The 15656-nt window shown below is 31.9% G+C and overlaps 1 protein-coding gene across 1 annotated transcript in view; it reads left to right on the plus strand.

Moving 5' to 3' along the window:
- Positions 1-881, plus strand: part of LOC127730822 (transcriptional protein SWT1-like) — a 61682-nt gene extending 60801 nt beyond the window's left edge. Inside the window, exon 23 of the mRNA XM_052239414.1 lies at positions 501-881. Within this exon, the coding sequence (XP_052095374.1) occupies positions 501-582 (82 nt within the window). The 3' untranslated portion in view covers positions 583-881. The remainder of the gene's footprint in view (positions 1-500) is intronic.
- Positions 882-15656: the final 14775 nt, after the last annotated feature.

Below are 15656 nucleotides of genomic sequence, written 5' to 3' on the forward strand. Positions count from 1 at the left end.
ATTTAGTACTCAAAGTATCAAATTCATCCAAATTTTTGGTGGAAATGACCTTCTTTAGACTACCATAATTAGATCAGGTTCACTCCCAACTCACCACTTTTGTTGTAAATTTTCGTTGGGGTCCACTCTACATGAAGACTACAGTGAGACACATCTATCAGCATCCCTCTGTCTTCCAGGTCAAAAACTAAGATGAAAAAATGTCAGAATTGCTTTTTGCACCTTATGACCAACTTTAAGGCAGAAATTTTTTTTGTGTTTAATGTTGAATTGTTTGTTAATAAGTGTGGCACCATTTAGATTTGACAATCTTTGACAGTGTTATTGAACTTTGATTGTGTAATACCTAATGTAACATAAAGACACTCTGTGAACTACCATACTTAGCAAACAAGATTATTGACAATTAACATAAATGGAAAAAATGTGATTATACCTAAGGATAGGAAAGTATTTACTTAAGATGTGACTTGGAAATAGCATTGTATTTTTTTTTGCAGACCAGTTTTGGAAAATGGGCATAAACAATTGAAAGATTTCATGCAAGAGATAGCCTCGTGTATTGAACAGCTGCCAGACTAAATTGATTTGTGCTAAATGGTGGCAATATCAATGATTGTAGAGGAAGCTTAGAATAAAAAGAAGTTCATGGTGTATGGATTTATTTCATCTGGTTAATGCTCATAGTTATTACTGTATCATACATACAGATGTATTCAAAATAATGTGTATATATATGGTGAAAGTTTCTAGAGCAAAAGTATGAAATGGATTGAATTTGAATATTATTTTGATTAAAAGGACTGGCTTTAAATTAAAAGTGTGAAGGTAGGTGGTGGAAAGATAATACCAAAATGATAGGGTGGTAGTGGAAAGGTATTCTCAAGGTATTTCAAGAGGAAATAGGGAATTATTCGAAAGAATATTGTTTTAGTTGTATAGTGTTGCTATATTTACAACAGCTGTATACATCTGATTACTTTTGAGCTTTTATTTCAGTTCAACAGTACCACTTGTATGCATCAGGATTCTCAAATTGTAAAAGAAGGTTTTGTATTGGTGAAATTTTTTGTTATTTTTTTAACCCGCAATATCTTTGTGCATCCTTCATGATACAACAGTTCCCTGCTGTTTTTATATTCGTGTAGACATAATATATACAATTTCTACAGGGGAAACATATTTTTTCTGGTTAGGCTGAGTCTAAAATGTATTTTTTGTCTAAAACGATGTGTGAAATAGCTGTTTTAGGTCAAATATGTCAATTTTGATATGTAGATGACAACACAACTGACATGGCATGCAAGGTTATTCTTGTCATCCTAAATGATCTACTTTAATATGACCATGCCACTTAGTGGATGGGACATATAGTGTAAATCATGTCTGTCTTGTCCCCCTGTCCTCCCAAAATCCAATAGTTGTCTGCACTTTAAGCTTGGCGATAGGGCCATGTAAGCTATTGTCATCACTGTGTTCCTCCACTGTTCATTATGTGACAATTTATATTTTCCATCATCAATGATGTTCCATTAAAACATTCCTGGGACCCAGTGAAGACACTTCCAAATCTCAAATATGTGTGGGGATTAGAGATTTTTTTTACAATGAAAATGAGAGAAAAATACTAAAATTGCATTTGTAACTATTGCAAGAAACACTTTTATTCTAATTACATTTTTCTCAGCAATACTTTTGGTAGAATGTAACCCCAAAGACCAGCTGTGATTGGGATCATTGACTTATTCATTGTCCATTTTTTGCGCAGTGTTCCCAAAAAGATTTTATTCCATTTTGGCAAACAGCTGCATATGACTTACAATGTTATGTTAAATGTTTGTTTTTCAACATATTTAAAGTGTGAATACACTGGAACAAAGGTAAGACTTGGTATTGGAAACTCTGAATGATGATGTTTCAGGGTTAATAGCATTTGTCTTCAACAATAGAAGGATGTCTAGACAAAACATCATGCTCCAAATGGCCCTCAGTCTTAAAGTTGTCACTACATTAGACAGAGACTGTCAGAGATCTGTCATCAACACTAAGTTCTCCAAATAACAATAGCATTAAGAAATAAGATATCCATTAATGAGGTTCCTTGCATTAGACAGGCACATGGGCACTATGCATGATTAGGGTTTTGAAATAGACAAATTTGAAATAATTCAGATATGGTGATTCAATTATCAAGCTTAATTCATTATTTGTCAGTTAAGCTTTACAATGAGTGTTTTGTTAAATGTTATTATTGATATTTTTCAGCAATATAGAAGTACATGCTGAAGGTAAATTTTATGTAAATATACAAAGGTCATGAACACATTTGAGATGACCAGTGATAACATTTATAGACTAGATATTGTCTTGTTATTAGTCAGTTTGTTTTCTGATGTGATACCTGTGTAAAAATATCTCATAACAAATATCGTAATGTCTAGATCAAGTTATATAAAACTAGAAAGAAGTTTTTACAAGTATATTAAGCAACCTTAATTTATCAAATGTAATAGTGAAATAGTGATGTTGTTAGGGAAATATGAAAAACGTTTTGTTGTGTAAACAATTCCATGGTATGAATAGAAATTTATAAAATACTGTTTGATATGCAACATCAAAGCATGCATTCGAAGTTTTGGAAAACTTGCAGCTCTTTTCATAATGCTAGCAAGGCAAAGGTTTGTTTGGCTTGCTTGCTTTGTTTGTATCAATGTTTACTCAAGCATTGTAATTAAGATTGACACCTGAAAACAACATAAAAAGGAGGATTTAAACTTGTATACATTATATTTAAATTTGATTGGACATTATCAAATAATCAAATTTACCTTTACACAGATTTAACTCCGCCTACTTATATTTTTGGCAGATGTCAATCTTAATTACAATGCTGGAGCAAACATTGATACAAACAAAGCAAGCAAGCCAAACAAACATTTGTCTTGCTAGAATTATGAAAGGGCTGTAATTAAAATTTTATGTAGGAAATAAGAATGATGTGAAAATTCTATACAGTACTGTAAAGGGACAATATAGTTTATAAATTGGTAATATAAGCTTTAATGTTAGATAAATCTAGGAAGCTTCAGATGAGACCTTTGATCAAACATAGAAAAAAGTGAAAATTTTAATGTTAATTCCAGTTTTTGTCTTGCTTGCAATACATTTTGGGAAGAAAAACCTAGTTTTACAGAGTTTTTAAAACAAAACCAAAGTAAAAATGAGTATATGTGAGCTTAATATTTCTTCTCAAGATATTTGTACATGTACTGTGATCCAATGTTTTGAATTTTTCTTTCTGTTATTAAAAAAAAAACCAAGACATTTGCAAAAAGTGTTATGAAATGAACATTGCTGTAAGGGTTGATCTGTATATGTATTTGGTTGTTTTTTTTTAAATAATTGTATGTTAGTAGAATTTCAACTATGGATATTGGTGCTATTTAAATGGGTTCAAAACAAAATGATGCATAATTGTGGTATATGTTATCAAAACTAATTCCTGTATGAGTGAAGGTTGTCAATTTGTTTATGTTCATTTTATTGTGAGTTAACACCAAACATCCAAAATAATCCAGGGTGGCTGTCAAGAATCTGTTTCTATGACTTGTCCATTGTCATCAGTGGATCCTTCATAAAACTCTTTGGGCTACTTCAAAAGAATTAGCTAAAGAAGTAGATCCGTTTCTGCCAGGTGTCTACCAAATGTTATTACAATTTGATAGTATATGCTCTCTGTTGCAATATAGACGTGTTGCTAAAGGCACATAATCCAGTGGGTACACAGGTTTTAGTTTTCATGAATTTAAAAAGCTTAGTTGTATCTACAGAAAAATGATTTGAAGACTGATTTTTAGGTATCACTTTGTAAAAATAACTTAAAAATATATTTTATTATGAATGAATATGGTGACCATTGCCAATTAACACTTAAGACCAATTCTGTAATACTGTGAGTACTTTACCATCATTTAACAAGATGACTGAATTAATGAACAACATGTACTGAGGTGTTTGAAGTGGGGAGGTTTTTTGCTTTTATTAGTGTAAAATGAATGTTATGAAAAGTTCTTTAATATGTTAATTGTTATGTCAGTACAAATATTGTTTTATCAAAGTATTGTTTCTGTTATGTTTAGTAAAGCTTTATTTATGTTGCTCATCCAACACATATTTTTGTCACATTTCTCCAGTACAACTGAATAGACTGGATTTATATTTTGTCAGCCAACTTGTCAGTGATGACTTCTAAGTGCTTTTTGGATCTGTCAAATACTTAGGGTACTTGTTTATCTGTACTATTAATTATGAGTGATAATAAACAATACATGCAACTTCTTGTTGTCATTGAAATGGCAAGTAAATCTTTGAAAACAAATCTTGATCACTACAGTTTAAAAAAATAATAATAATTTGCTGGACATGAGAATAATATTGTGTAGGATTTGCAATGTATTATAAATGAGATTGTTAAAGTTTACCTATGTATATACTGTAGAATATTTAATGTTGAACATTGCAGTGTTCAGAGGCAGTTAGGTATGTTCGCTCCTCTTGTTTTTGATTTTTTTGCCAGATATTCGGAATCCTCTGGTTTTATCCATGTAGTGCCATTAAAAATTTTGCCTGATGACTGCTACTTTTCTTTTCATAATTTTATTACATGTAGTTTAAAAAGCCATATTTGAAAATCTTACAAAAACCTTGTTATTTTTTCATTGTTTTTGAAAGAAAAAAGGTACCAATATTAAATGTATGAAGAAATCTAGAGAGAATCATTTCCCGCCAAATTTCAATGGCATATATGTCGAAAACAAGCACATGAACCCTTCATTTTTTTCAGCTTTTTTAGTTACTTTATTTATATACTATCAATTTATAACCTTCTTTTAAAAAGCTTGTTATTTTGAAACAGAGTAGCGAACATCCTTAACTTGCTTTCTTACCTGAAAGACCATCAATGGTAGCATCAACCTACCATTTGGCTGTTTTGTATCCTATAAAACTATATTAAATTATAGATTTTGAGAACATTTAGACCTACTTTGCTTTTTACCTCTGAAACATAGAAGGATTTAGTGAAAAAAAATCGTATGAATGGTGCAAAGAAAATGGACCATCATTCTTTACCTTTTCTGTTGCTTATTGCATTTTAAGAAGACTTAATATGCTTTTTTTGTGACTATGATGGGTAGAGGTAGATTAATATGCAGCATATGATATAGAAATTGTTTTATTGGAGACAGTAATATTATGTAGAAATAAGTTTCTTGAATGTAACTGAAGTTGCCTGATTTATGCAAGGGAAATTTAGTAAGGTTTGTTTAGAAAGGTTAGGAATGAGAATAGTTAGAGATACTTTTATTATAAGAGGGACACCATGCCTTAAGACTAGAGTAAGTTTTGTTTAGAAAGGTAAAGGGATGGAATTAGATTAAGACTATACAGTCCTTGGATGGTGTAAACTTCCCACTAACACCATACACCATTACACCATTCACCATACACCCTGTGCCATTACACCATACATGTTACACCTTTGCACCATACACCTTACACATTACACCATAATGCATTTTAATTTCAAAGAAAGAATGCGACTACAAAATTATTTATTTATTTTAAAAAACGAATTTTGATCACAAAATTGTAAATTAATGTATAAAATTAAAAATCAGTTCTTATCAATATTTTGCATAGTTTTAAATGTCGTACACCATTCATTCACACCATTCCCGATCCCACATTACACCATTCCCCTTACACCATACACCATAGCACCATACACCTTCTACCATTGCACCATATGCCATACACCATTACACCATACACGTTTTTTGGGAAGTTTACACCATCCAAGGGCTGTAGAAAATAAGAAAATAAGCTAACAGGGATCAAGTGCCTTAAGGCTATAGTATGTTTTTTTTAAAGGTTGAGGGAAGGGATTAGAGTAAGGGTATATATATAGTTATAAGACAACAGGGATCCAGTGCCTTAAGACTATAGCAAGTTTTGTTTTTATAAAGGTAAGGGTTGGGATTAGAGTAAGGTTTTATTATTTAGAATGGTTAAGGGTTGGGATCCAAGTTAGGCTAGAGATAGTTATTATATAACTGGGACCCATGCCTCAAGACTATAGTAAGTATTTTTTTTAGAAAGGTTAACGGTTGGGATTATAGTTAGGCCAGATAAAGATTAACCTTAAAAAGTAAAAGTAGGAAAACATATGAAGATCATCACTTATTATAGTACTGGGACCCACTGCCTTAAAACTATAAAAAGTTTGTTTTTAGAAAGGTTCAGGTTTGGTAGATAAAGGTTAACCTTAAAAAGTAAAAGTAGGGAAAAATATGAAGATAATTACCTCAGTATGCAGTAATTGTTTGTTAATTAAATAATATTATAATTAAGATACATACAAAGTTATATATATAAAGATATTGGAATTATTGATGGTAGTCATGTAATGTTACTGATACTTGGTATTTAACCTACAGTGGAGACAGCTGTAATCCATGCTCAAAAAACTATTTCTTAAAAATTTCAAAAATGTAAATAAAGAATTTCTGTTGTAAATAGGATAGGCTTTATTGTATATACTGTGGATTCATTTATATTCGTGGATACCAATTTTCGTGGGTTTGAGGAAAAATGTATTTTGTAAGTATTTTGATATTGTGGTTTTGCCTTAGTCTGCATACAATAATTTAACAAATTTGTACTGCATTGAACATTTAAATTTGTGGTTTATATTTACCCACAAAAATCAAAACAATTGGTATCCCAAGAATAATATTGAATTCACAGTATCAAGTTTTCAGTTTTACCTTGAAGTCTGAGAAAAGACGCAATTATTCACTGTTATGATTGTTTTGTTACCTTTTTTGTATAGTTGAATTTTTTCTTTGTTTTAGCCTACCTGGCTCAAATTGGTCATTAAACTATTGTCATCTTTTTTTGCATTACACAAGAACCATATATGCAAATATATAAGTCCTAACCAAAGATTAGTGAAGTACTGTTTTTAAAAGCATTAGTTTTCATGGTGTTCATTGTTTTTCTTGTATATACATAAAATACCATTGAGATGTTATATCATTGTAATGTGTACATCCATGTCCAGTAAGGGTAAACCTTCTATGAAGAACAATTTTACTATTCCTATATATAATAGATATACTTAAATTGGTGTTAAGAAAAGTGTACATGTGCAAAATAGTTGGATTACTGTGGATTCATTTATTTTTGTGGGACCAATATTCTTGGATACTTGATATTGTGGTTTTGGAAAAGTTTCCTTACAAGCCTATAGGAAATTCATACTTTCTGGTTTGCCTCTACCCACAAATTTAACAAAATTCAGTACCCATCAAATAATAATATATCCACAGTATACTTTCAAAACTTTAGGGCCTAATCTTGGATCCCCGACACAGTATTACTGCTAGGGGCCTCATCTTGGATCCCCGACACAGTATTACTGCCAGGGGCCTAATCTGGGATCCTTGACACAGTATTACTGCCAGGGGCCTAATCTGGGATCCCCGACACAGTATTACAGCCAGAGCCTAATCTGGGATCCCCGACACAGTATTACTGCCAGGGGCCTAATCTGGGATCCCCGACACAGTATTACTGCCAGGGGCCTAATCTGGGATCCTCGACACAGTATTACTGCCAGGGGCCTAATCTGGGATCCCAGACACAGTATTACTGCCAGGGGCCTAATCTGGGAACCCCGACACAGTATTACTGCCAGGGGCCTAATCTGGGATCCTAGACACAGTATTACTGCCAGGGGCCTAATCTGGGATCCTCAACACAGTATTACTGCTTTACAAACTGTACTCCTTTACCATAATTGGTAGAACAGTGGATTTTTTCAGCCTTCACAGATTCATTCCCTGAATGGAACTGTAGTTATTTTGGAAATGAATATAAAAGTTAGATGTTAAAAGAGTGTAATATATGTATGTTCAAATACTTATTGAAACTTGCAGCTGCTAGTTAGCTTTATTTTTTACATACTGCTGCTGTGTAAAGTTCCTAAAGGTACATGAAAGATTTAACATATCAATTTAGCAATGGCTTGAGTAATGAGCATGTATGAACTATGAGCTTATAATGAAAGTATTATCTCTGCCTAGTCTGGCAAAACAAGGTTGTCAGTGTCAATATCCATAAGTTATGAAATTGTGTTTTTAGTGTCCGTTTTTTTAATGAAAATTGTTATAAAAAATTATGTTTTCATACAGTATGTAACAAATGTGTTCATGTAATGTAACTTATTTGTCATTTTTTCTCATTTGAAACAAAAGCTGATAGCTAATCATTTTTCATAGTCATATTTTTTTTTTTTTAGTTTTTGAATTGTTCACCACCTGATGTAAATTCAGGCTTTGTTACGAAATGATGCCAAATAAAATTGTTTGTTATATCAAGTGTTATTTGTTTATAGTCAAATAATCCTTCAAATTTAACAAAAAAAGATGAATATGTTTTATATTCTTGAATGGCTAGGTTTTACTATACAACAGGTAAACAAAGACTTTCTTTGAAAAGAAAATCTTTTATTTTATCCAAATCTTCAGAAATGTACTGCAATTGATTTATTGTCTTCCATTATTATACTTTAATTCACAGATAGCTTTCCCTATGCAGTAACCTTAACTATGACACCTCTTGTTAGATGTTATGCACAGAGTAAGTGCAAAGGGAAAAATCATGAAGAAAGAAAAAGTAAATAAATGTAGAAGGAAGATTTTGAAAGAACAATTTAAATACACAAAATTATTTTACAACTGTTCAATAAACAAATGGGAATGCATGGAAAATATAAAAAAATATAAAAAAATAAATATCTCTATATAATATCACCTATTTTTCCTGTGCTCCATGGTCTGTTTTCATTGTTTACCAACTTGTCAAGGAAACAATAGGTACACTTCGGCACCAAACCTGGAAGTTAATTCGCAGTCATAGTTTTTGTTGAGCCTGTGACTTTTGTCTCAGAAAGCTCACCATAGGGGTAGTGATCCGGCGGCGTTAACTAACTACTTTAAAGCTTTATATTTCAGAAGGTAGAAGACCTGGATGCTTCATACTTTGTACATAGATGCCTTATGTTATGATTGATTGTTGATTGTTGGTGTTTTAACCCCACTTTTAAGCGCCACATTTGGGCTATTTCGTGGCGGCCAGTTTTTATTGGTGGAGAAAGCTGGAGTGCCCGGAGAAAACCACTGACCTTCCATAGGAAAACTGACAATCCTAGTCAATTAAGATTGGAGTCGAGTGCACCTGCACAAGCAGGGTTCGAACTCACAACCTCAGTGTTGACTGGCTAGTGATTACAGTAGTAGAACTACTTAGACCACTTGGCCACTGAGGCCCCTGCCTTATGTTATGAAGTTTCTGTCTGTCATATATATATATATATGTCCTTGACCTCATTTTTATGGTTCAGGGACTACTTGAAAAAAAACGTTTTTGTACAGTCATGTTAATTTCTCTCTTATTATGAGTAATAGGATACCTATATTTAGTATGTGCATACCTTGCACAATCCTCAAGCCGGTCAGACAGTTTTCACTTGATCTCGACCTCATTTCATGGACCAGTGAACAAGGTTAAGTTTTTATGGTCAAGTCCATATCTCAGATACTATAAGCAATAGGTCTACTATATTTGGTGCATATAATGATTGTAAGGTGTACATGTCCAACTGGCAGGTGTCATCTCACCTTGACCTCATTTTCATGGTTCAGTGGTTAAAGTTAAGTTTTTGTGGTTTGGTCTATTTTTCTAATACTGTATGCAATAGGTCAGCTATATTTGGTGTATGGAAATATTTTATGATATACATGTCAGTCTGGCAGGTTTTATTTGACCGTGACCTCATTTTCACGGTTCATTGCTCAATGTTAAGTTTTTGTGTTTTGGTCTGTTTTTCTTAAACTATAAGCAATTTGTCAATTATGTTTGGTGTATGGAATGATTGTAATGTTCACATGTCTGTCTGGCAGGTATCATCTGACCTTGACCTCATTTTCATGGTTCATTGGTCAATGATCAGTTTTTGTGGTTAAGTTTGTTTCTTAAATATATTTGATCCATGGAATGATTGTAAAGTGTACATGTCTGTCTGGCAGGGTTCATCAGGCCTTCACCTCATATTCATGGTTCTTTACTCAATATAAAGTTTTCATGGTTTGGTCTGTTTCCTTTTTACTATAAAGTATCATGTTTTTGTCGAGCCTACGACTTCTGTCGCAGAAAGCTCAACATAGGGATAGTGAACTACTTAAAAGCTTTATATTTTAGAAGGTAGAAGGTAGAAGACCTGGATGCTTCATACTTTGTATATAGACGCCTTATGCAATGAAGTTTCTGTCTGTCATATTTCCATTGTCCTTGACCTCATTTTCATGGTTCAGTGACTACTTGAAAAAAAGTTAAAATATTTTGTAATCTTAATTTCTCTCTTATTATGAGTAATAGGATAACTATATTTGTTATGTGCGTACCTTGCAAGGTCCTCATGCCCGTCAGGCAGTTTACACTTGACCTCAACCTCATTGCATGGATCAGTGAACAAGGTTAAGTTTTTGTGGTCAAGTCCATATCTCAAATACTATAAGCAATATGTCATGTATGTCTACTATATTTGGTGTATGGAATGATTGTAAGCTGTATATATCTGTCTGGCAGGGTTCATCCTACCCTGACCTCATTTTCATGGTTCATTGGTCAATGTTAAATTTCCTGGTTAAAAAAAGTTTGCTTCTTAGATACTATATGCAATAGGTCAACTATATTTGGTGTGTGGAATGATTGCAAGGTGTACATGTCTGTATGGCAGGGTTCATCTGACCTTGACCTCATTTTCATGGTTCATTGGTCAATATAAAGTTTTCATGGTTTGGTCTGTTTCTTGTATACTATAAGCAGTAGGTCAACTATATTTGGGTTATGGAATGATTGTAAGGTGTACATGTATTTCTGGCTTGGTTTTTCTGACCTTAAAGGGAAAGTCCGCGATTTTTTACTTATCATCTAAATATGTTCATCTTAACATAAAAAACACATTCACAAAGTTTTAAATTTATATTCGTTCTAATAACGGAGAAAATCAAGTATTTGTAAATGTTTTGGTTGACCTACGTCACTGGGTTGTGACGTTTTAACCCGATTTGTTGAATCATGGGAAAAAATAAAATCTGTTAAAGGCTTAATTGCTTATCGAAAGTTTACGTAATTAAAAGCGCACAGATGGTCGTTGGTCGTAGTTAATAACCACAATATAAGAATGAAAGAAAATGAATATGCGTTAACCGTTTTGTATTGATTGAATAAAACTTCCTATATGAAGTTATCTAAATATAAATATTTTCGAATTAATTTCATAAATTATTGTTGAGATTTTTTCATAAAATATCTTTTGAACACTTTGACTGATATTAAACTGAAAATATTTTACGTTTTATTTACCGTTATAACTTTGGTAACCATTTCAAGGCAAAATATTTGTGAACAGAGTGTGTATATTATTTTGTAAAGTCATTGTTTATTTATCGATTTGAGGAGAATTCGTTTGAACTTTACCTTGCAGCAATTTAGCCTCAGGCGTACACAGGTGTGAATGTTGTCATTTTGAATGGATTAACAGAAAGAGTATAGCGTGTTTAATACACCAAGCTTTAATACCCGATGACAATAGAGAAACAACAATTATAATGTATAAATTATGAAAATAAACATTCAATTTTTTTAATTCCGGAAGTGTATTTTGAAATGGAACAATTTTCGATTACGCTCTATGCAATTAGCATAAAATTAAGTGAATATGAAGTTAAAAGAAAATTAATTTAACATTTCCCAATTAATAATTGCACATCTGTTTAATTTACTTTACCGGAATTCTTTAACTTGTATTTAAATCTGGCGATGTTTAAATGCTAACAATCGAAAAACTATCGCAATTTTAAAGTTTTTATTGAAAAAATACAATAGTACATGCATGATTTTTTATCTTCTTTTTAAAATTTCATTCCTACATAATAAATTCAACTAACAATCTCTTAGAATAATTATTTGTGAAAAGAATGCCAATTATCATTTATTTCATTCATTATAAATCTAAGCTATTAAAATAATTGTTTATTCCGTCTGGAAATTTTTCTTTTCTTTTTTTTTCTTTTGATCTGTTTTTTGTATGAGGTGTTCTTATTGTCTTTAACGGTTTGAACATATGAAAATTAAATATAATCATTTTTATATTATATTATAATTTAGTGTAATACTCTACAGGGTAGCCGTCATTAATCCAAAATAGTAATTGTAGTAATTAATGGCATAGCTTAGTAATGTATTGCTGACAATGACGATTTTAGAACAGTTCGTCTCCTTGAAACAAGCTGTACTAGTATACTTTTCCTGAGGTATAAGCGCCGTTGAAGACGAGCTCCAGATGTTCTTTCTAAAGGACAAAGCAGACTAATAGCGTATCATTCGTTTGTTAGTTGGGTCAGGGGAGGCCAACCACTTGCCCAGAAAAACAGAATCACCATACAAGCATAGTTGTCAACACTATCGGAAAAGAGTTCCTATCGTCGGATGGGGTACACGAATGCTTCCAAGAATGAATAAGTGACATGTCTGACTCTGAACAGTCAGTAAACGAACTGAACAATGATCTGCAGACATCGACCTCTTATTCTTGATATCATAAACTGCATGCATGTACGTTTATGAGAGCGATTATTTATCTTGTACCTGACGAAAACTTAATGCCTGAATGGTTATGTATTTTGCTATACGTTTTTATTATTGGTTTGGTGTGTGTTCACTCAAAATCGTAATTCAAAGATAATGTTTGTGAGATGTAATTTCACTTCTCAATACCGAATTTCGTCTATATATTTCACAAGTGTATACCACTGAGAAGCTCTGATTGTATATAATTCCTTTTTTTTTGTGTGGACCATCGTTGTTAACAACAATATTTGATGAAGCAGATGATGATAGTAGACAGCAATATGAGCGTATTATTTATCTTGTGTCTGACGAAAACTAAATGCCTGCATGGTTATATCTTGCCATTTTGTATTGGTTTGGTGGGTGTTCACTCAAAATCGTAATTCAAAAATAATTATTTGTGTTTGTGAGATGTAGATTCACTTCAATAACGAATTTCGTCTATATATTTGTGACAAGTGTATACCACGGAGAAGCTCTAAATGTATATTACTTCCATTTGGTTTGGGTGTGAGCCATCGATGTTTACAGCAATATTTAATGAATAAGATGATGATAGTAGAAAGAAATATGAGCGTCATGTGGCAAATATTACATAAATGTCGGACTATGAGTTATCTATCTGTATGAAAAGATTTCCAATACAACCATATTGAGTAGAATTTTTACATGCTATACTCGAGTCGTACTAGTATACAGGCAACTCATGTCGCCGTTTGACTCAGACACACATCTTTTACTTTAAGATGTATGAAAGATTCTATATATATATATTAAATGTAACAATAATGAAACGCCTACAGGCAATAACTAAACGGGTATGAAGTTTTATACAGATTTATTCTTATTTACATAATCATTAACAAACTAAATAAATTGAACAAAGAAACACAGTGACACTACGATATAACAAATGGGATACTTAATTATTTTTAACCATGCTATGCAGAAACTTAACACATCAAGTTAGCGCACGTGAATACCAATTTCGAACACGATGTGTGATTTTGTATAAAAAAATATCAAAGCGAGCAGTAACTTTGTCTAGCAAACATTTTTTTACTATGCCTCTCTTTATCTCTTTTCCTTTACAATAACTATTACCCTTTTCGTCGATCATTCTCTATGTAGTATAATTTTCTCTAATCGGTTAATTTTTTTTTCACTATGCCACTCTATCTCCGTTCCTTTACAGTGACTGTTTCCCCTGTCGTTCTAATCCGTATAAAGATAGGGACATTAGACATAGAAGGAGCTCTCTTATCGTCAATAAATAAATATTTGATACTGACTATAAGTGCTGCATTACTTTATACTGCATGTTTGCCAATCTTCAAAAGCTTGCATTTGCGTGAAGTTTTTTTTTCTCAAAAGAAGGGTCCAGAATCATGACAAAACAGTATAATTATGTATTTCACAATTTTTTTTAAAGATCATGTTTATAAAATTTTTAAACTTATTATCAGCAAAAATAGTGGATAATATTATTATCAGAACATCATTCATTAACAGGTGGAATTATAATTTCAAACACGCACAAGATAAATAACGTCGAACACAAATATATGTGGTTCAATAAATGTTACCTGTGCACGTCGGGTACCTCAATCAAGAAGCCATGCATGAACCTGTATAATATATTGTGTAATAGGAATTTTTAGTCGACAGGATGTCACTGGAATAACCAAGGACGTGTATCTAATATACGTCCTTGGGATAACTAACTGAATGTGTCGCTCTGACACGACATCTATCAATAATTCTGACATACCTATTATCAATTCGGGAGGAAGCCAATATATATATATAAGATAACGTTAATAAAATTTAAAAAGAAAAAAAAAAAAAACCTTTTTTTCCAAACATACCAGATAGGGTCACACATTTAACTGTAAAGTGTCTTTATAAGTGACTGTTCCGAATTGATCCCGTATCAATTTGATATAGTTAAAAGATTAGTTAAAAAACTTTTTTAATAAAAAATTGAGATGTCCAATCATGATTTCGATATTTACATTTCTATAACCTGGGAATATTATACTATATCAACATATTTTGTCTTAGCTAAAACCTCTTAATAACATTGCTTCCCGTCAATATCCGTTAAATATCATAATTTAAAAATGTTACATTTATCGTATAACTTTATTAATTTAAAAAATTATCTTGACTAAATACGGAACTATTCTTTATATAAACCAATGCACTTTATATAAAAGAGGCATACTAATGAATCTTTTGTAAATCAGTGATTGTTACAAGAACACTGCATTTGTCTTTCTTTTAATTGAAACTTTTCTTCCTCATCAAATCTATATTTTATTGAATCAACGAGATCATATAAGGATTTGATAACTAAAGCTATCAGAACTGCTAGGTTATTTTGTTATTAAAAAAAGTATAATTACCATCAAATCTCCCTCGAAACAAGATTGTTCAAAATGGTCTTCACACATCAACTTGTGCTTGCTATAGATCATAACTATTTTCTTTTTTTGTGGGTTTGGGAAAACTATTTAGACTTTTGTCATAACTTTGTCGGACAGAACAACCGTACGCTTGATAAGACATTTTCACAATGGGTGATCATCTATGGTAATCCCCGATTGATGATGGGAGTTTTTAACGCATGGTCGGTAAATCCCTGATTCATTTTGGTCTTTGTGGTTTATAGATATCACGTGACTTTTTAGATCGAACATGCCGACAAGATGGCGATATGTCGAGAACTGATAGTGAATTTCAAAAATCGATTTTGATCTCTTTTCATAGAGAATAAAAGTTTTTTATTTATGAACATGTGGTTTTTTATGCTTAAAGAACAAAATATCAATTTTTCATTTTTTTGCGGAGTTTCCCTTTAACCTCATTTTCTTGGATCATGTTAAGTTTTTGTGATA

This window comes from Mytilus californianus, unplaced genomic scaffold (assembly GCF_021869535.1).
Source record: "Mytilus californianus isolate M0D057914Y unplaced genomic scaffold, xbMytCali1.0.p SCAF_2, whole genome shotgun sequence".
NCBI lineage: Eukaryota > Metazoa > Mollusca > Bivalvia > Mytilida > Mytilidae > Mytilus > Mytilus californianus.